The sequence below is a fragment of the Hypomesus transpacificus genome, chromosome 21, assembly GCF_021917145.1.
Source record: "Hypomesus transpacificus isolate Combined female chromosome 21, fHypTra1, whole genome shotgun sequence".
Taxonomy (NCBI): domain Eukaryota; kingdom Metazoa; phylum Chordata; class Actinopteri; order Osmeriformes; family Osmeridae; genus Hypomesus; species Hypomesus transpacificus.
In genome coordinates, this window is record NC_061080.1 from 7834738 (window position 1) to 7857076 (window position 22339).

The following is a 22339-nucleotide window of genomic DNA, read 5'->3' on the forward strand; positions in this document are numbered from 1 at the left end:
GAGGCATGTAAGGCCGGAAAATCAAACCGGCAACCTTCTGATTGGTAGCCGATTCCCTAGTCGCTCAGCCATCTGACTTCCAGCTCTCTTGCTGCTGTCCTCGACTTTATACCACCAAACTAACCAATCAGTATTTCATAAGTAATATATATAAGCATTATTAAAAAAATATATATATATAATTGGCTGAGCCGAAATAGACAAAATACAGTGGAAAAAAGGAAACTAAATCAGATTTCCTTCCCTCCATTTTGGTAGGGGGCGGCACAAGGAAAATCTGTAAAACCGAGCCCGCTTGGACTAATTCTCATGTCACCAACTATGCACCTGTATCCCTCCTATAATTTGTATTCAAATTGATTTTTCTGTTCGTAATAAGCTATCTCTTATTGTAAGCAGGGAGACCTGCTGAACCGGACCATCTAGATTCAAAACTAGACACTTGACAGGGACGACTCACCTGGTGATGTGGACACTCTCAGCACAGCTAGAGCCTCCAACCTCTCATCTGTCCAGATCCTGGTGGACCTGTATGTAGCCTTTGACATGGTTATCTCCAAGCTGGCTGAAATGGGTATCTCTGGAACCACTCTCTCCTGGTTTAGGGCCCACCTGACTAGTAGGTCCTTCAAAGCCGGCCGGATAGGATCCACACTACTAGATTACTTCATAAAGTGATTAGGCTCAATACTTTGTTGAAGCACCTTTGGCAGCAATTACAGCCTCAAGTCTTTTTGAACATGATGCTACAAGCTTGGCACACTTATTTTCAGGCAGTTTCTCTTATTCTTCTTTGCAGGACCTCTCAAGCTCCATCAGGTTGAATGGGGAGCGATGGTGCACAGCCATTTTCAGATTATCCATTATCTCCAGAGATTTTCAATTGGGTTCAAGTCTGGGCTCTGGCTGGGCCACTCAAGGACATTCACAGAGTTGTGCCGAAGCCATTCCTTTGTTATCTTGGGTGTGTGCTTAGGGTCGTCCTGTTGGAAGATGAACCTTTGCCCCAGTCTAAGCTCATGAGCGCTCTGGAGCAGGTTTTCCTCAAGGATGTCTCTGTACATTGCTGCAGTCATCTTTCCCTCGATCCTGACTAGTCTCCAAGTTCCTGCAGCTTAAAAACATCTCCACAGCATGATACTGCCACCACCATGCTTCACTGTAGGGATGGTATTGGTCAGGTGATGAGCGGTGCTTGGTTTCTTTCAGACATGATGCTTGGCATTCAGGCTATAGAGTTCAATCTTTGTTTCATCAGACCAGAGAATTTTGTTTCTCATGGTCTGAGAGTCCTTCAGGTGCCTTTTGGCAAACTCCAGACGGGCTGTCATGTGCCTTTTACTGAGGAGTGGCTTCTGTCTGGCCAATATACCACACAGGCCTGATTGGTGGAGTTCTGCGGGGATGCTTGTCCTTCTGGAATGTTCTCCTCTCTTCACAGAGCAACGCTGGAGCTCTGTCAGAGTGACCATTGGGTTCTTGATCACTCATTTTGGTTAAAACACTTGGTCTGACCTGACCACAAGCACTCCCCTGTGATTTAAGTATCATTACCTTCATTATGTATATTTTGCCCTTTAAAGTCATGTATTCAAAGTTGTACCATTAACATGTTTAATAGTGTTACAGTATCATACTTCACAAATGTTTTCCCCATAGAATCTATACAGTACCTATACATAATATTTAGGACAAGCAAGTCTTTCTGATTTACCCATGGGAAGTTGGAGATACATGTCAGTTTCTCTTTGCACACAGGTTGCCTCAAAATGGCATTGTGGTACCAACAAAGGTCCTTGATGATAAATTGTTGAGGCCTTGGATTCATTCTTGCTAGAGGCAGACTGTCTGAAGACAGGCTGTCAAACATTATTTGGTTTGGGTAGCTGTGATTTGTTATTGCTTTCCAGAGTGGGGTTGGCAAGAATAGAAAAGGGAACATGGAAGCACATGTATCATGTTTGTAGCCACATTGGGTTGCCAGTGCAATCACTTGCAAAGTAATTAATTGACCATTCTTTTGTTCTTATATTCAGTTGCTTATTAAAAGTTGCCTAGTTGAATGTTTTCATTTTAATGGACATGTGTCTGTCTCCTTCGTAGCTGTCGTCCTGTCAAAAAAATGTGTACAAGACTGTCTGCTTCTTTTTCAACATGTTTTGCAGTTAGCACTATTGAGGATGATGAGGAGAATGATAATAGTTTCAGTTTACAATAAATGTCCACATTGTGTTCACAGATGTGTATAAGTAGTTTTTCATGCTGTTTCAATATTCATTAAAGCCCTTTTATTGTAAATAAAACTACTGGGTACTCTTACATTTTGTGAAAATAGAGATAATGATTTTACCTCTACTTTAACCACTACTTAAATATAATCTGGTCGAATGACTTTCAGGACTGTTCAAAATGCCTTTCTTTGAGAATTACAAACTAATATGAGTAAAAAGTATTGGTGACCTGTAATCCTTAATGTGTTTTAATTTTGACCCATGTATCAAAAAACATTTGATACTGTTCAAAATCTTCCATAACACAACACAACAGTGCAGTACACTACATGAGATATCGTGTTGGAGGACATACTGTATCATAAATGTTCCTGCTTGATAATCTAATCTAATAATCTATTACAGTGGTTCTCAACCGGGGGTACGCGTACCCCTGGGGGTACGTGAAGGCAGTCCAGGGGGTACGTGAGATTTTTAAAGATAAGCAACTATTAGCATTCATTCAAAAATCCTTAAAAAATTGTTATTATACGGCTCTTCAGAATGTTTCAAAAAAGTTCTGTTGATTTGTATGGGCCATATGTACGTGAAATGTCTGCGTTCGCAGGTCTGTAATTTCTTGATATTCATCCCTGCAAAAAGTTTATGACCGCTGTCATTGGCAACGGGATTTGTGCTTCTAATTCACATCTTTCATCATTCCGCAAGTAGTCCGGTCATTTAACGTAACGGAAAGTCATTGAAACTTGAAGTCAGAAGGTGGGTTGCTACGCACAAATTTTTACCAATTGAAAAACGGCTTTGTTTATTTTACACATAGCTTAAAAAATATGTTGCGCTCAAATAAAGGCAAAAAAAAATTGGATTGCACGCTACGCGTGCTCGCATTAACTATTGATCTTCCGGACTATCATCACATTTAACTCAGAATGTGCATGCATTAGCAGGTCAGGGCAGCTGTGGCGGTTCTGGTGGGCGGGTCTGGATCAAAGTCCAGGGCCTATTTTTACTCCCACATATACATAAACCACCTCCGTGGATGCGGGGGTCGCGAGTCACTGGCACCATTATTTTAGGGGTCGTGGGCTGAAATGTTTGAGAACCCCTGCTCTAGGTGGCACTGTTATCTCCTCTGGATATAATTTTTCGTGATGTTAACATTAATTTGCTAAATGTTTTCTGGTCAAATTTGAATAGCTCTTGGCTAGTAGTGTGCATTGAATATGTGATGTAATGTTGAATGAACACTACATTTTGTATTGCTTGAGGGAAGCTGAGGTGCAAAGAGAGAGAAAATAAGATGGCAATTAGTTGTTTCATTGTCTCCTGCAGGAGCAAATAAATCTAAAAACCCACCCATGAGTTGTGCTTCTTCATGCCCTGAACACATCCGTTACAATGGCATAGCGCTGTGTATAAGGGCCTACATCTTTTTTTTTTATCAAAAATGCGCTGCGCTGGTTAGGGGGTACTTGGCTGAAAAAACATTTCACAAGGGGTACATCACTGAAAAAAGGTTAAGAACCACTGATCTATTAGATCACTATTCCAAGAAGATTTAGAAGAGGTTATTTTAAATCCTCATAAACTTCTGAGGAAAACATTGTTGCTTCAAACAACCGTGATGCAAACATTTCAAACAATCACCGAAAGTGGTGGGTTTGTGACAAAAGTAAGTCATTGTTATTTTAAATATTCAGGCCTGTTGTAAATCTTGTGAAAAAAATCTTTGTAACCGAAACCCCATCATATTTGTGACATGCACTTGATAAATAGGAAACACAAGAACATAAAACAAACCTAAAAATGGGAATTTATAATAAAAACATAACACTTAAATGTAAAGGTATACATTCTCCAAATGCCTTCAACTTTGTAGCTCAAAGTAACTACATGTTTTCATTTAGTTACTCGTCTCCTAGATTTTTCACTTCCGAATCCAAAAGAAAAATATGGATTGTGTTTCGGAGAGCAACAAATTCAACTGAATCTTTGAATTATTGAAAATGCAAAAATTAACAACAGTATCTGAATAATTCTAGCCAATACTATACAATGTAAATTTGTTTACATAGAAATATAAAGTACAGTGCAAAATTGTGCAATGTGCAGTAAATTGACAAGTGGATTTAATGAGAGTGATGTCTCCACAGTCACAGCACACAACATCTGTCTTTTCACTGGGTTCGGACTTCAGGATTGTGGTTCTTATTAAAGGGGCTTACTGAATCTGGGTTTGTCAAGGGTTTAAAGTACCTGGAAGAACCACCCACTATTCCAAACTTGTCAGACCCATGGCAGGTCTCAGTGATATTGCATCGTGGAAAGACCCTGATCCATGCATTACCTTCCAGATGAGGAATTGCTCCAGGACCTGCTTCTCCATGATGGAGGTAAAACTGCTAGTGTAATCGAGTTGAATCAGTTGAACTTTACACCTTAGTAAAGATACCACCCACCCCACCAAGACCTTTGAAAGTTGGTGGACCTGAGTTTGAACTCCAAGATTAACCTGAATCACTAGATGATTTGGTAAACATATACATCTGGGAAGTTGTTCTTGGAAACTGTGTGTAAAAAGGCAGACACTTTCAAAAAATACTTGCATACTTGCAAGTGTATGGAGAAACCATCTGTCTGTCACCATCTATCAGGGGCTAACTTCAGTCATGCCTGTAGTCTGGTCTGAACCACTATGGTTTGGGCACAAACTGATACGTTTGAGCTTGGCAAGATGAATTTTCATGTTTTGGGAAAATAGTGAGGAAGCAATATTTCATACATGTATTTCATACAACAATAGTGACAGCCTTGCCTGTGACAGTGTTACATTTAGTTCAATTTAGTAGTTTATAACATTTATTACATTTGTTGTTTGTTCAATGGTTTTCTATTATTTTGAGATTATTTCTGCTGGTCAAAATCCCAACCTTCATCCACTATATTTGTACATTGTACATGTGTCCAGAATGTTTCCAAGTCACTACAAAAACAGACACTAATACTGGTATTAGTGGAATAAACAATACCTTTAAGTGGTGTGTGCATTTTAGAACTAACTGAGCCATGTTTGCTTATGGCGTTATATTTGTGCCATATTCCTGAGGAGCAAAGGAAGATATTTTGCAACCAAACCACAGACCGCTGCACACTCGCTCACATTTGGCCTCATTCACCAATATATTCCTAAATTATTTCTTACATTTGTTCTTAAGAAAGTTCCTAAGAAAAGTCTACGTGTGATTCATGACGTGTTCCTAAACAGCAGAATTGTTCGCAGGTGTGTTCTTAGAATGATGAATCCCAATATTTCGTAAGTTGAAAGCTTGTGCCCCGTTGCTCCTATTTAGCAAAGGTAAACGCCCCATAAATTCCCATAAAAGGGGATGAGATGGCAAGGCTGTGTGCACACAGAGAAATGTCAAAAAGACTTGGTAATGACGGTGGAGGCCTCGACAAAAGACAGAAAACCTTTCGTAATTCTGAAGTGGAGGTACAGCTGCAAGAAGTTAGCGACAAACGACAACCTATTTAATAGCGTCAGCGGTGGATACAAAGCAGTAAATAAAACTAATGCATGGAATGCAATTACTCATGCAGTGAACGCTGTATCTGGAAATGGTTTAACTTTAATCTGAATTCTGAAGCAAAAAAAAACATATTTCATAACATAGCCTAGAAGACAGTTGACTGTTACAAATACCCATGAGGACTGCTTTTGATAGCCTAAAGCTTCCCAACAGGTACTCATCACTCTTTGCAAATAAATTGGTATGGTCACGGAACATGCGTTTCCTCCTCAGGGCACGATCTGCAAAATTATGCAGCAGCAATAAATACGCCATTGTGTGGTGTTGTCCTAGTGTGTGAAATAAGCCTACTTTGGGCCTATAAATACTGTGATAAGTCACTTATTATTGGATGGCAAGGTTCTGCATTAACATAATTGATGTAAATTGAAGGCTAAGCAAGGCTAGTTTATTTATATAGGCCTAGCACAATTCATACACAATGGCAATTCAAAGTGCTTTACAAATGAACAGAAGTGTAAGTGTAGTATATGTATTTATTAAAACAAACAAAATGTAGTGTAAAATAAGGAAAATGATTAGTTGCAAAATGAGAAAGGAGAGAAATATTCAATTTTTAATTAGAACGGACGAAAACTGTATAACTACTTGCTTTTGAGCAAACATGTCAGCTCTCAATTGTGTGCAAGAGTGTTGTTGAATGTGTGTAAATTCTGTTCTTGGCTAAGAACAAATCCTAAATAAGAAAAATGTGGGAAATGCCAGAATCTTCGTGAAAACTGCGTAGTTGGGATCTAAGAACAAATTAGTTCTTAAGAACATTTGGAGAATGAGGCTTATTGTCTCTTCCCCTCACACCCCTTCAATATGCTTGCTTAATTTTACCTGCTACGTGTGCGCAAACCTCAATCTCAAAACACAAAATCTCGCAGCATTACAAATGTGCCACAAAACCAACCAATCGGAGAAGGTCAATTCTGATTGGCTGTATTGTCTCCAGTTAGATAGCTTGTAAAAGTATCTAGCTAGCTAGCATCCGGAACCTGTATGAAAAAAGTTTAATCCTTTGTCTAACTTTGCTAGCTAGCTCGTCGAAGAATGTCATCGTAACAGCTGTTTTCACCATTAGATTTGTTCATGTCTGGTGGCTTGAAGTCTAAATTACGCTGTTTCTGTCTTCTTTTGGAAGAAATGAGCTAACCGACATCTCAATCATCAACTGCATCACGGCGATCATGGAAACGGGCACTGCACTTGTTTCACTAAACTAGCTGACCAACAGAGCAATGAAGAACTATACAAGTATGGCCCTAAAAAGGAAAAATGTATGCAAGGAATGCACAAAACCATTTATTTATTTATGATTGGTGGCCAATGTAGAAGGTCAAGAGTTGGACAACAAGAAGGCAACACGACTTCATGTTTGGCCAACAACAATAGGCTGAATGGGGATTTGAACTCATGAGCATAAGGTTACAAGTCAGTCTCTCTATCCTCTTTGCTACACACCAACTGTTGAGATTTTATGAATAGAAAGGGCACAGTATTACCTTTGGTCAGCTTTGGGACAAAGGTTAAGAAACTGTCTACATAAAATGTCAAATTGCATGAAATTGCACATGCTAATACTTCAGAATGATGTCATCTCAAAGCCAATAAGGTTTGAAAACCCATCAGTCAAAATTATTTTTGATTTATTGACACATAAATATTGAGGCAATGTGGACATTTACATAAATACAACCCTTCCAGCCATTTTGTATTGCATTTCTTATTCCATTTCACCCTATTTAAAGACAAATCTGCCCACACACAACTTCCGTCCATACTGTTTCCCTTTCTCCCAGCACAGGTCATGCCAAGGGAGAAATGCTGCGGCGGACACATGAGGTTTAGGGGTGGTCCAAAAACATGCCCCCCACAATTGACACATTTTCCCCAAGATGGCTGAAAAACAGCAGATATTGTAAGTCTTCTTGAGTTGATCTCTTTCCAGAATCTAAGTCAATGCACAATTAACAATAGTCATGTGGGCAACTGGGCTGGGGCAGAGCTCATGTTCAGCTCCTTGCAAGAATAGCCTATGGCATTACAGCAGCCAACTCTCTGGTCCTATTAAAATACACAACATTCACAATCAGGGTGACCAACAAGATTATATTAACTGATAAACAATAACATTACAATATCTAACTCAACAAACAACTCAACAAACAACTGAAATCCCTCGCACGGCTGTTGTAACCGCACTATTTCCCACGAGTCTTTGCCTATTTGACATACCACACTGCATGCTGGGTACCCAAGGGGCGCTGACGCTGATTATCCAGCTGTGCTCTGACTACATGATATGACGAGATGCTAGTGACGCGCTAAGGTCTCGGAGTCTCCTGCATTAACAAGTTCTGCCCGATTAGCAAGCTGTTTTTACAAATGTTTTGTTAGCGATTGAATGGTAATGCAAGCTACAATCAAGCAAACAATGTTAATTAGCTTGGCTAAACTGGTTTTCATAGCAACAGAAATCTACAAATCAGATCAGTCGAACATTATTCAGAAGGGGGGGGGGGGGGTAGCGGGAACATTAAAAGTGTAGGGTACAGTACAAGTTAAATGGAAAGTGCAAATTTCAAGTCGATTGAATCTATGGTTCATGAGGAGAAGGGTTTTGAAGGTTGTACCAAATGTGGACAGTACAGCAAAATCTATCATGGTGGACCTTATGGGTTCTTGAGGCTTTTTTGTTCCCCATCAGAAATAAGGCATGCATACCAATTTTCTGGCATTTTGGAGTAATAGGGCGCTGGGGAAATCACGTAGACTTTGGGTGTATTATATAGCGCCACCTATGGGCGTACATGGGCCACTAGCCGTCTGGGAGTAATGTTAAGAATACATGTTAAGAGTGACATGTTAAGAATACTAACAAAAACAATTGGTTTCCTCCTACCGGAGGAACCCTAATAATAATAACTAGAGGGTACAATGTCTGGGGAAATTGTAGGGTGTGCTTGTTGGCGTTGGTTGCAGGGGTCAATATTTAAATTACATTTTACAACTGATATTTCTGTATATTTTATATTAAAATGCATAGCCTACTTATTATTTATAAAGATTACATAGATTTAGAAGCATATTTTTTTCTGCTCATTTACAACTCAAAATACCTAGAGTGAAGAGTAGAATGAAATAGTTGTCTTCTCATTTCCCCTGCAAGAGGGAATGGTGATCAGCAACCTCATAGTTGAATCAAAACGAATACATTTGGCAGACCGGTGTAAAAATTTACCTAATATGTATGACTTTAACGTCATTGTAAGTTTTTCCCTTCTCGTGATATTTTCAGGCATTTAGCCTACTCATATTGCATTCATTCATTAATAAATAACCCCCTTTGAAATGTATTTTAACAACGACGTTACCAGCAGTAGCTAGCTATCTCAGATGGAATCGCGATTCAAATACTATCATCTGCTAACTGAAAATATGCCCCCAAAAACGTAAATAAGCTTGACATTTATTTAGGAGAAAATCACTCATTCATAAGAATGTCAGTGGTAGCGATCATTGTCAGTAACAAGGCAAAATGCGATATAGCCCTGCCTTGTGGAGAAGCTGCCCCGGTAAATTGTAGGCTACAACTACTACTAGACTGTCTTGGTAGCGATTGCGTTGGTTGAATTCGATTTAACGTTACTTCCGTTGTACGGTCTAGGCTGAAATGAATTATTTTCATGAACAGATTGAAGTTTAGGCTGTGGTAATGGAGTTAATTTATCATCAATTTAAATTTTAAAACACAGTTGCTTATACAGCCACATAACATTTAAACTGCATTAAACAAACATATTCATATGTGCCATAATAAAACAAATGGTCCTGAAGCCCAGACTCGTCACAGTTTCATATATGTGACGGTGTGCCCTCAATACCTAGCTTGACCAAAAGGCTCTCATACTGGTTAAACCACTGGCTAACCACCTCTTTGTTGAGTCCAGCAGCCCGTTCTGCAGACAGGACCTCTGGCTTGCGCATCCCAAGCTCTGGGTTGCGCTTTAGAAAGATCTTAAACCAGTAATATCCGGCCCTCCCTGCTGTCTTGGAGAAACCAGATATGTTGTTCTTGGCTGCAAAATCAAAGGCCACTTGCTGGACATCACGTTTTGTGAAGGAAAACCCCCTCTGCGCCAATGTCTTGAGGGTGGCAGCAAGCTCCCTTTCTACCTCCTGTGGAAGGTAGGGCTTCCGCCCTGACACATGTTCACTGCCAGTCACCTTTCCACTGATGCGTCTTTGCAATGTGGATCGCGGCACACCCCATGCTCTTGATAAGAGGTGCACACTCACTGTAATTCCTTTCTTCTCTCCCTCCATGTATTCATCTAAGGCCCTCTTCATCCTCTCCTTTCCACAGATTGTAATTGTTTGGCCTTCCTTTCCATCCCTGTTTTATCTTTGTATCCTTTCCTTTCTGGTCCTTGCTCCTCTCTTTTCTCTCTCTTCCTTCTCCCTGTCTCCTCTCGCTTCCTTCTCGTTTGCCATACTCACTGTACATAAAATATCTACTACCATTATTACTGTTGGGGGGGTCATGGTGTGACACACACACACACACTCACATGTGTAGGCTATGTGTGTTTGTGAGAGACACAGATGATAGCCCATTTCATCTGAAACCATGTTGCCCATTTTACCTCAGTGGGTTAAGGTAAATTGGACCACCAAGAAAAACATCACTTTTTCAAAAAATATGTTCATATACCAAACCAACAACATTATTTGTGATTGATGCCATCAAGACACATATTATGCATAGTTTTTTATGCGCGTGTTTAAAAAAAATAGATTTATCATCCTTATAATAGTTTAGTTAGATTTGGTATGCCAGGCTACTTACCATGCAGCTTTCTGGTGCAGGCTTGTTTGAATTATTGGCCCGCCCACCATAGCAACCATAGAGCAATCAAATCCCCTGTTACTTGTTAGGGCTGGGACCCCCAAACCTTAAATGACCCATTTTACCTGATATCACCCTATATATGTGTATATGCATGTAGGCCTATGTGGAAATCCCTCTTTGATTTCATTGACTGGGACATGGCCAGGGAATATGATGAATTGATTCATAAGCTTTTCTTACAGCAACGCATGCTGTGGCTTTGCCAATGTTTACTGCATCGCTTATACTGTATAAAAATGTAGTCTACCTGACGCGAAAAACCTCAAGGCTATGCAGAGAGTCTGAAGCACAGTAAAAGTTTTAAGTAGCTTTATTGTCCATTTCTTCACGTCAAGACATAAAAAGGAATCGATATGACGTTTCCCACTCTCCCACAGTGAAACATAAAAAGCACAGGCACAACAGATAAGACATTTCTTAAAACATAGCGTTACATATTCACATACAGCAGCATAACCTTAAAACTTGCTGCGGCGTGTGATATTTGCAATGTAGGCTACGGCCCGAAAAGGTCTTGCAAATAAATGAGTCCTTGTCGGCTGAATCGATATCGCTCAAACAAGAACTCATCCATGTGAAATAAAGGATCTTGGCGATCGCGAAGAACTCTATTGGTATGGAAAGCTAATCGAACTAGAATATATCTCCTTGGTCAGCTGGGTCTCTCAAAAAGGGAGCTGCCAATTATTTTCCGGGGGTGTGGCAAGCTTATCCAGATACACTTACGTTAGCCTGCTCTCGAGCAGGTTAGTGCTAATTGATATGTTACTATGGTGATTTATCGAAAGTTGCTTCCACGAACCAAAAAGAGGGGCGTGTTTTATCTTAGCCTGAAAATTAGCTCGCTAAACTGCTTAGCGAGCTACGACGAATAGCCCCCAGTAAAATGTATTTTCCTTTTCTTTTGTTTTTCTTTATCCATGGCTTGTTTTGAAGGGAGATAGGCTAGCTATAAAGTGCGCTTCGGATAGGCTCAGAGAATGTCCGTGGACTGGCTCTGATAGGCTCTTAAATGTGTTGCTTGGCAACGATCGACGCTTTCGCATTTTCACAAGGACGCGCATCTTAAGACCAGACGTAGCTACGACCTTGGTCTGTCAAGCTTGGTGCACTTGGTGTAAATTCAAATCACAAAGTCGGACGTAGCTAAGACCGACGTAAGAGTTAAGACCAACTTTTTAACGCCCAGCTGGTGCACTCGGCTCCAGGTTTTCTGCTTAATTTTCACATTTTCCTGCAGCTCATCTTTCTGAAATTTTCCCCTTTTTGTTTAGCATTTTTCTTCTTCTTTTTTCTGCCTTCATCTTTTTCCAGGTCCTTTCAAAAATACATTTCACAGCAGTACCTTCCAACTGCCAGTACTTTAGCATGTTTCTTCTCTTTTCTGTACTTTTCTGCCTTCATCTTGCTGCAGGTCCTTTATAACATACATTTCAGGCCTTTTGAAACTCCAGCAAATAATCTTCTGCAAAATTTTCAAATTTTTATGCATTGTTCCTCTTCTTTCTGATTTTTTTCACTTTTTGTTTTGCATTTTTCTTCTCTTTTCTGTAGTTTTAAGCCTTCGTCCAGCTCCAGCCCCTATTTAAAATACCTTTCGGGCGCTTTGAAGCTTCAGCTTATAACTTTCTACAAAATGTTCAGCTTTTTTAGCATGGTCAGCTATCCCCATTCAGGTTTTCAGCATTCTCACTGCTGTTTCGCAGGAACAGCCTTTTCTAGTTATTATTCTTTTTGCCCCCCTAAAACTTTGTCAATATTTGGACTACATACACAATGTTTTCGAGTGAAACTGCAATCTCGGATGTTTGATTTAGGTTGTCAAAGTCTTTGTAATTTGAGCGAGTGCGGGTCTAGTCTTTTAGGCGGCAGCCATGCTAGGAACGTCATAATAGCATTTTTAGTAGCTAATTTTATAGTTCAATTTTACACGAAAAAACCAGAAAGAGGGACATTTTATGACGATATGACTATTGTGAAGACAGCCAGGTGGTGAGATTTTAATGTAGGTTGCTGTAAAAACTTTGATTTGTTTGCTACGTGAGAGCCCCGTCAGCCTCCATTGACGATTGCGGCAGCTACAACAGTGTTGTCAAGGAATGTTGACACTCGTGGACAACAGTGTTGTCGATCTGCGTCTAATGAGTATTTTCTTAATTACGTACCAGGGTCAATTCTACATCCAAATGGAGAGCAGTGTTTTAAAGATATGGCGATTGTGAAGACAGCCAGCGGGTCAGCATATTTTAGTGATTTATGTAAAACTTGGAATTTGAGTGAGACTGCGTCTTGTTTTGACGTTAGCCTCTGAGTCACAGACTGGCTCGCCCACTGGCAGTGTGTAGTAGTAGGCTACAGTCATGGGCGTCGCCGCAATGTAACTTGTTGTCTGGATCCCCCCACATTTGCAATCAACATATTAGTGCATGACTGGTCTTCTAGTCCAGCGATCTTTCCATTGCTTCACAATCAAATCCGTTCCACTTTATAAGTAGGGAGAATACCCATAGCAATAGAATTCCACTCCACGTTTTCTAGAAAAAAAACATCAAGCACGCAGATTCAACTCCCATACACTTTGATCGACGCAGCGCGCTTGTAGCTAGTAGCACTTCAGACATGACTGTTCCACAGACGAGATGGACATAAGGAGGGTTTTTTGGAGGAAGAGGAAAGTAAGTCAAAGTTGCCCAGTTTTCCCTTCGGTGGCCTAAGCACCCTTATAAGACATTCTCTGACTATAATAGCATTAGTTAAGTCACAAAGATCCTTTTGCAAACATTATGATTATAGCTAGCTAGATAAGCAAGCTTTTTACCTACATCTAGCACTAGGCAATAACATACTTTATTTACCCTTTACAAGTGGAACAGCATTTGTTGATTTCTTAATCTGGGTCTGAAATATGTTGTGCTTTTGGCCGTGTTCAGATTTAGGCGTCTGTTTCAGGCAGAAAGAGATGACAAGGATGTTTTTTCCAAGTAGCTACAAAAGAAATTGCTGGTGTTTTTTTTATTGCCATAACAACCGTGAGCTAATCTGGAGTTAACCTTAGCTAACATGCTAGTTTGTCTAGTTTGTCTAACATTGTCTTCCAATTTAAATAAGGTTGCTCAACTTGTAATTTTGGCAATTCGCAGAATTGTATTGCTACATGTTAGTCTGTAACATGAAGGCAAAACTGATTCAACCATTAAAACCATATATCCTCTGAAAGCTTATACCCTGTAGGATGTTATCTAATGAGACAAGAGACACGTCCATCTCTCCATATTAGTATGCTGCCCATGCATATTTAATTCGGTATTGGTAAATGGAGTAGGCTATATGGCTGATACTTTTTTGGGCTGTGCAATTTAGGGAAACTGATTCAACCACCTAAACCATGTATTTTCTGAAAGCTTATGTAACAAAGTTGAGAACTATACTAAATGGAAAGAATAGGCCAATTGATCAGAAAAAATTAGATGCGAACAAGAGGTAGCAGCAGTACTGAGTTGCAACATGTATTGTGATTTTTTTACTTGAAGACAAAGAAACGGTCTTACATGCGTTAATAGAACAATCTCCCACAGATATCAATACAATCAATTACTTTCTGGGTGCACCCTTTGACTCCAATAACATCCGTATTACACAATTTGGATCACACAGAAACATAAAACAATATTCATAAATGTTGGTTCCAGCTCAATTAAATTATACCAAAGAAAACAAATCACCACCATTGGTGGTTTCAGAATCAGCTTGTTACCAGTCCAATATGAAAGAAGAGAATAGTTCGTCCTCAAAATGAAGGGTCCAAATCTTCCAGCTTTATCCTTGTGGGTTGGCTCGCCATCCAATTCAACGTATCCCAACAAAAAACCTGACCTAGATGTGTAGCAAGGTCAGAGAATACAAAACAATTTATATTAATTTTGTCTTCCTTCAAACAAAATAACATTTTAGCCAGAGCGGAACTTGTAACACAATGCCTATGCTAACCAACATTATATCGGCAATGAGCTATGCGTCAAAGCCCTGTTTCCATGAGATATGACAAAAATAAATAAAAGCTAGCGCCTACTTTGAGGCAGGCTCTTTAGCATTTTCAGGGTGGGAAATAAGCACCCGCCACCCGCCAATGGCGGGTATTTTTTCAAATTGGCGGTTGACTTTGCCATGTTTACCCGCCACAGTGGCGGGTGGATTTTTTCAAAATATACCACAACGTGTTTACGGTTTCAAGCGCTGTGTACAGAAACATAGAAGCTCTCCCGGGCTTTGGGGTTTGCCTCGGAGCATTCGTTTTCGTCACACAAACGTGGCAGCCGCCCATTGGTGTACAGGTGTATGACGTAACCAACCAAACCTTTGATTGGTCTAAGACTCTCCCAGAGCATCATGGGAATTTTCCGCGAGAATCGAAGCTAACCGTCTTAAGGCGAGACACGGCAGGCAAAAATAGGAGTTTTTCGTATACTGGTCAATTTTGATTTTCTTAGCTATTTTGCTTCCTCAACATGTCTATTTTCAAACTAGTAGAAAGAAAACGTTCAAAATATATTTTAAAGTGTTTATTCTACTGCACTTTGTCTTGTTGTGCCTGTGGATTTCACCAAAATTCAGCAAAAGTTAGCATTCTAACGTAACATATAGTACCGCGACCGTTTGCTTCACCATGACAGTCGTGGTATCGTTGTAAAGCTCTCTTTCTCCTGCACAATGTTATCCGATCCAAACATGGTCATTTCCTTTGTATCAGCAACCAATCGTGAAAGTACAAACGGGGGGTTAGACCAAATCAAGAAATCCCATTGGCTGGAGTCGATTTATGATAACTTGATTCGTTCAAATGCATCACGTGATGTGCGCTGACGCTTCCTGGTTTAGCTGTCAGTGGGACCTTTTAAATCTCAAAATGCCGAAAGAAGCGCGAACAAAAACTACCAAGAAAAGAAGACAACAATTGTCACTTGCCAGACAAAAGGCTAAACAGTCTAATGAAGAAGACTATCAAGTTCCTTCACAAAGCGCATCCATGCGAAAATTATCGATAGGAAAAGAGTTAGATAGCGGTGAACAACGCGCCTCACAGCAGTGGCTGATAGTTCATGTGGCGCGTTTGAATGAACTGGTCAATGGATTAATTTGTCCTAATTGTGCAGGGACAGGGCTTAAAATTAATATTGATCCGCAAAATCAAGGCTTTTGTAGCAGTTTACTTCTGGAGTGCAGTCTGTGCGAAAGAGATGGGTACCGCAAAAGTATTTACACATCAACGCGTCTTCAAGACGGAACGAGAAACGACGTTGCCTTTGACGTGAATGTGCGAATGGTGCTCTTAGCGCACGAGTTAGGGTTGGGGTATGCTGCGCTCAAGAAAATAAGCAAAGTGTTAGGGATACCTGCTCTTCATTTGAAAACTTATCAGAAACACGACAAGAGAGTGACAGGTAGGCTATGGAAACAGGGCTGAGACTTAAAGTGGTAGGGGAAAAGGAATGCATCTCTCTCACTGGTGGAAAACAATGTGGCACTTTGGACAAAGTCAATTACTAATGAAAGGAGGCATTGTTGTATCCCCCACCAACCACACAGCTCCACTGTAGCCTTCATCAATTTGTTTTACGGATGAATAAAGTATATAATTCATGTGTTATTTAGTAAGTTTTACAGTAAACCCCACAGCCTTTTCCTTTTAATATCAGAGTGGACAATATTTAGATAATGTAGCTCACCAATACACATAATTTGTTTTACTTTAGTGGCAAAAACATAACTTTAACAATAACACTTGTCCAAATGAACAGTAAGTAATACACTAAACATTTGATTTTAGTGGCAGAAATTGAGAGAGGGCTGGAGTCACTGCACAGGACCAGGGAGCAGATCAGACAGGCTTATGCAGATGTTGACCCAGAAGTGGCAGAGTTGCTGAGGGAGGATGAAGATGCAGTCATTAACATCAGCGTGTCTTTTGATGGAACCTGGCAAAAAAGAGGCTTCACCTCTCATTATGGCATTGGTGTTTGCATTGACCTCCTTTCGGGGCTAGTAATAGATTATGAGGTCCTATCCTCATACTGCCATGCTTGTGCTCTAAAAGAAAATGCCAAGCAAGAAAAAAAAATTACAGAGCAGGAGTTTGACAGTTGGGAGAACACTCACAATGACTGTGCCAAGAACTTCACAGGGTCAAGTAAGGCAATGGAGCAGGAGTCCGCTAAGAGGATGTGGGCGAGGTCGGTGAATCGCCACCAGGTGCGGTACACAGAGATGCTGTCAGATGGGGATAGTGCAGCATTTAGGGAGGTGGTTGCACTGAACCCATACCCTGGGCATGACATTGTTAAATTAGAATGTATCAATCATGCTCACAAGCGAATGGGGACAGCTCTAAGAAAGCTGAGTGCACAGGGAAAGTTAGGAGGAAAGGGTTTGGGAAAGCTAACTGCAAAAAAATGCAAAAGTTTGCAAAATTATTACAGGGGGGCAATTATAAATAACCAGGGTTCAGTAGACGGGATGAAGGCAGCAATATGGGCAAGTCTCCTCCACTGTATGTCCACAGATGATAACCCCTTGCACACCAGGTGCAATCCCTCCTGGTGTTGGTACAGGAAGGCAGAGGAGAACGGGGAATCACCTGGTAGCCACAAGCAGCATGCTGGGAACTATTTAACCCGTGAGGTGGGAAAGCAGCTTATACCAGTCTACCACCGGATGTCAAGTGACAGCCTGCTGCAGCGAATGCAGCATGGAGGCACTCAAAATGCAAACGAGTGCCTCAACTCTGTTATATGGGCACGGTGTCCAAAAACGTTTTTTGTGGGTAAAAGCAGGGTTGAGGCAGCAGCCAGTATGGCCATCTCCACTTTTAATGAAGGTGCCTCTGCCATGCTAAATGTAATGGAGAGGTTGTGGCTTCAGAGCACAGTTGTGACAGTTAACGCCATGAGGGAAACTGATCGGTTCAGAATATCCAAAGCTGAGGCTTACACCACCAGCATGAAGCACAGGCGCAAGTGTCTGAGCACTGCAAAAAAAGTGAAAAGGCATCAGCAAGAAAGGGATGAGGGTCCAACATATGAAGCTGGCATGGAAAGCTAGGCTGCAGACATAAATGCTAACAAATAAATATAAATGCGACAACCACCAAACCAGTGTGGCAGTTCTGGTCGCAGTGTGTGTCTGTGCGGGTGCGTGTGTTTGACTATAGTTCTGTTCAGTTAAAGGCCAATGCTGGTTCAATTTTTAGTTTTAATGTGTTTGGGATGTTGTCTGTTGTGGTTGCTAAGTTTTTGATGAGATATTTTGTCTGTAAATAGTGCTTTGAAATACATTTGTATAAAAATTTACAACACATATCTTTTAAAGGCCGTTTTCTCAAAATGAGTTTTTTCTCATGCTCTGAGCGTGAAATCTCCACTTCTGTAGTACTTACATAGATCAAACTTTCTATTTAAATTCCTATTTACTTTGTCTAGGAGTTTACAGAAGGGTTTGTTTATAAATATTTCATAGCCTGATTTATCGGCCATTTTATTTGAAAAAAGTGGCGAAAATCGAGTTTTTATGAGTGTTGAGAGTATTTTCTGATTTCTGAAGTGATAAAAAGAGATATCAAAAATGTCCTCTGTAAAAAACTTTGTATTAAAAGTATCAACAAAAGGACACTAAAAGTGTTTACCTAGCTTTAACCAATGTTCAGATTTCAGTTCTGGAAATGTGCGCATATTTAAGTATATTGCGCCTCATTTGCATATAATTTGCATATCTACATTAAATATTCAGAAAACTTGTAATGCAAAAAAACATTGTCTTAATATAAGTAATCAACTTGGGAAGTTTAATGGGGATATCTATTAGTAAAAAAAAATACCCTATTAACCTGTGGTGTCTGGCCTTAATACATCCATGAAGCTAACAATAACAACGGATCCAGGCATCGAGTTAAAACTTTTCAAAGTATGTGGCGCCATATCGCCGGTGTAAAAAAGCCCGCCGCGGAATCAGCAGTAGCTGTGGAGTGCAAAGAAAAAACGAGAAAGAAAAGGTATTTTTCGAATAAGTGGCGTATTGATGACAATGGGAAAACTAGGGAATGGTTAGCCTACCTTCCCGGCGAGCAGTCTATGCATTGTACTTACTGTCGAACCTACACGTCGCCAGAAAATGCTAACAATTCGTTCGTCAGAGGAACAACTAACCTTAAATTAGAGGCAATAAGAGACCACGAGTCATCCAAGTCTCACATCAAATGCACTGCCATACAGTTGGCGAAGACAGAACCCCAGGAGCAGAGTGTGGCAATAAAGGCTATCTGCTCCATGCAATCGGCGCAATTGGACCGGATGAGAATTCTGTTCAGAAACGTACATGCAATCGGCAAGAAGGGAAGACCTTTTCGGGACTATGTTTGGATGTGCAAGTAAGTGAATTACTAACTTGAAATTGTGTTTTGTGATGGCTAGATAGATAGCTAGTTTTAGCAACAGCGAGCAAATAATGCAGCATAACGCACATTGTTAAATGGATAAAACAAATTACATATTTGTAATGGAGGTCAGTGTTATTAAAGTCACAATTGTCCTGTGAACTCCTTTCAGAGTGGATGAGCAGAAAGGACTGGTGATAGGGAAAACTTACCAGAACAAGAAGCAGGCCAGAGTTTTCATGCACTACATTGCTGAGGTGGCAAGGAGGGATCTTAAAAATAAGATTGAGAATTTAAAGTGTCTGGCAATTATGTCAGATGGATCAACTGACAGTGCAGTTATGGAGGAAGAGCTTCTGTACACCAGAGTGAGCCAAGCAGGGAACGTTGAGGTGCACTTTGTCGGAATCCAGGCTGTTGAAAAGCCAAATGCAGAGAACATCACAGCAGCCATTATAAGGATGATGAGAGAGGTGTGTGAGGATGAGAGTTGGCAGAAAAAACTTGTTGCTTGTGCAACAGATGGAGCAGCAGTGATGACAGGGTCCAGAAGTGGAGTGGTCAGCAGACTACGTGGCGACAAGTCCTACATCCTGGGTGTCCATTGCATAGCCCATAGGCTGGAGCTGGCATTTAAGGATGCAGTGAAGAGTAGCCCCCAGTGCAAAAAGTTGGATGACCTCTTGTCTTCCCTCTATGTCAGGGGTGTCGAGCTCCGGTCCTCGAGGGCCGCTGTCCTGCATGTTTTAGATGTTTCCCTGATCCAGCTCACCTGATTCGAATGAATGGTCGTTATAACAACCCTTTTAATTGAATCAGGTGTGTTGGAGCAGGGAAACATCTAAAACATGCAGGACAGCGGCCCTCGAGGACCGGAGTTCGACACCCCTGCTCTATGTGTTCTATCACAAGAGTCCACTCAACAGAGCAAACCTGAAAAACAGCTTCAAGGTGTTAGGAATGAAGCCACTCATTCCAACTAGAGTAGGAGGTACCAGGTGGCTTGCTCATCTCTTCAGGGCACTAGACCACTTCCTCAGAGGCTATAGGGGCCTAATCCAGCATTTTGAGCAGGTACAGTAGTATAGGCTAAGGCAAGGCTAATGATAATTTTAGTTTAAATTACTTGACTAAACTGAACTGACTCAACATAATAATACTTAGGCCTATAATCAATAATTGAAAAGTTGAACAAATTGATTCAAATGTGCAATTGTGTGTTGAAGATCCAGTCACCAGATTCGGAGGGGGTGAATCCTGTGCAGGAAAGCAAGGCACGTAACTTCTACCAAATGGCAAAGGATCCAGGTGTAGTGATGTTCAGCTGCTTTTTGCACGACAGCCTGACCCACCTCAGCAACCTGTCTGCATCCATGCAACGGCCATCTATAACAGTGGCAGAGGTTCAGAGCAGCCTGATAGCCACACAGGCTGTCTTAACTAAACACAAGAACAGGTAGGTGTGCGTGCATGTGTGTGAGGCAGAATATTTTTAAATATAATGAATAAAACATTGTGCTTTGTTGTGTTCTAAGACCCGGACCCAGGCTTAGGTCATTCTTAGAAGATCCAGCCACATTTGAGGGTGTTACCTTGGCAGTACCCAGAGAGGACCTCTCCCTGGCTGGTGTGAACTCCAAAAAAGACAAGCTGATAGACACATTTTGCAGCAGTATGGCGACACGATTTTGTGACTTCAGCTCTGGAGTACTACATGCTTCCAAACTGGTGGATATCACAAGCTGGCCGAAAGCAGACACACGTGAAGGTTATTATTAAGCACATTCAACATACGTATTCTAAATCGTTAAGTTGAAACCTTTTACTGTTTGTGCTACCTTAAGTTTTCCTTTTGTGTGTCTGCAGATTTTGGAGATGCAGATGTGGATTGTCTTATGTCTTTGGTCCACAATTGGCTTCCTCTGGGGCCGATTTGGATCTGATTCCAGACCAGTGGACGTTCCTCAAGAGCAGTTTGTACCAGCAGCATGAGAACATGGAGCAGATGACCTGGCCAGAGATAAACCAGAGACTGGGAGGCCAGTGCCCTGATTTCCTTCAGCTTGTTGACATAGTACTCTGTATTCCATCATCCACAGCAGACTGTGAGCGGGGTTTCAATTTGATGAAACAAGTGAAGAGTGACTGGAGGTCAGGTCTAAGGTCGGACACACTGTCTGACCTGCTCACAGTGCAGCTAACCAGCCCTAACATTGAAGACTTTGATCCAGGCTCAGCCATCCAGCTGTGGCATCAGGCCAGCGTCAGGAGGCCAGACTTCATGGAAAGAGGAGCCAAGAAGAGGAAGACCCAACTTGAAGATGACAGTGAAACGTCTGACGAGGAGGATGACTCTGAACAAGACTAAAGTGACACTTTATTATTTTACTGAGAGATGAGTTATGAATTAATTGATATCTGAACACGATCTGTTTGCACTTAAAATAAATAAATGTAAATTCAAAGAAATGTAACATGTCAAAAGATGGAAACTATTTCACACTACAGATGTTTTTTAATGTTTTTTTTGTTTTGTACATTAAACATGTAGACCTTTAACTGTCTGATCAAATGTTTTATCTAGTTTACTTCTATTTTGATTAGAGACAGTCTTTTGTTTTAGATAGTAGGTCACACAAGAGGCAGTCTGTTTTGTTCACCATTAAGGCAAGGTACGTTTACTTATATAGTACATTTCCATTTGCCAATCTCCAATTTTAATAATGAAAAAGAATGTAGGCCTATTAGAGCAATTCAAAATATGCTAGTGCATTTTCTTTTATAAATTTGATTTCTGGAAAAAGGTGGCAGGTAAAAAATAAAAGTGGCTGGTAAAATTTGGCATCCACCTGCCACTGTGGCAGGTGGGCAAAAAAGTTAATTTCCCACCCTGATTTTAACCCTTGTATAACAGTCTGAACTAACCTACAAGATTTCACGACTAGCTTAAACCTTGTAGTACATTTTAATAAAGAACAAACATCAACTTGTGCGTGCATTGTGATATTCATGCTAGCATCGTAGTTCAACGAGTGACACTTACCAAGACGGTCAAAAGTGTGCAATTGCCGTTTCCCAATACCGATGGTTCCAGGCTCTAAAAGATCAGTCTCTAATAATAATATGTTTGTTATTATTACTTAGTTTCAGCACTTTGATTTAGTTTATAATCGTTTTCTCTCTTTTTTTCTTCTCT

The 22339-nt window shown here is 40.6% G+C and overlaps 1 protein-coding gene across 3 annotated transcripts; it reads left to right on the top strand.

Moving 5' to 3' along the window:
- The first annotated feature begins 14112 nt into the window (after nucleotides 1-14112).
- On the top strand, nucleotides 14113-22038 carry LOC124483769. 3 transcript variants are annotated; one of them, XM_047044315.1, is made up of 4 exons: nucleotides 14113-19137; nucleotides 20370-20599; nucleotides 20679-20911; nucleotides 21010-22038. In XM_047044315.1, exons 1-4 carry the CDS (start codon nucleotides 18967-18969, stop codon nucleotides 21084-21086), a joined length of 711 nt encoding a protein of 236 aa, XP_046900271.1. In that variant the 5' UTR covers nucleotides 14113-18966; the 3' UTR covers nucleotides 21087-22038. The 3 variants fall into 2 exon arrangements, 2 of the variants coding, with proteins under 2 accessions (XP_046900271.1, XP_046900272.1); XM_047044316.1 differs by lacking the exon at nucleotides 14113-19137 and adding an exon at nucleotides 20046-20217.
- The last annotated feature ends 301 nt before the right edge of the window (nucleotides 22039-22339 follow it).

Coding starts and splice junctions, on each gene's coding strand:
- LOC124483769 (XM_047044315.1), top strand. CDS start 18,967: ATGCACTGCCATACAGTTGGCGAAGACAGAACCCCAGGAGCAGAGTGT. Junction 19,138..20,369: donor GACTATGTTTGGATGTGCAA/GTAAGTGAATTA, acceptor TGTGTGTTGAAG/ATCCAGTCACCAGATTCGGA. Junction 20,912..21,009: donor GAAAGCAGACACACGTGAAG/GTTATTATTAAG, acceptor GTGTGTCTGCAG/ATTTTGGAGATGCAGATGTG.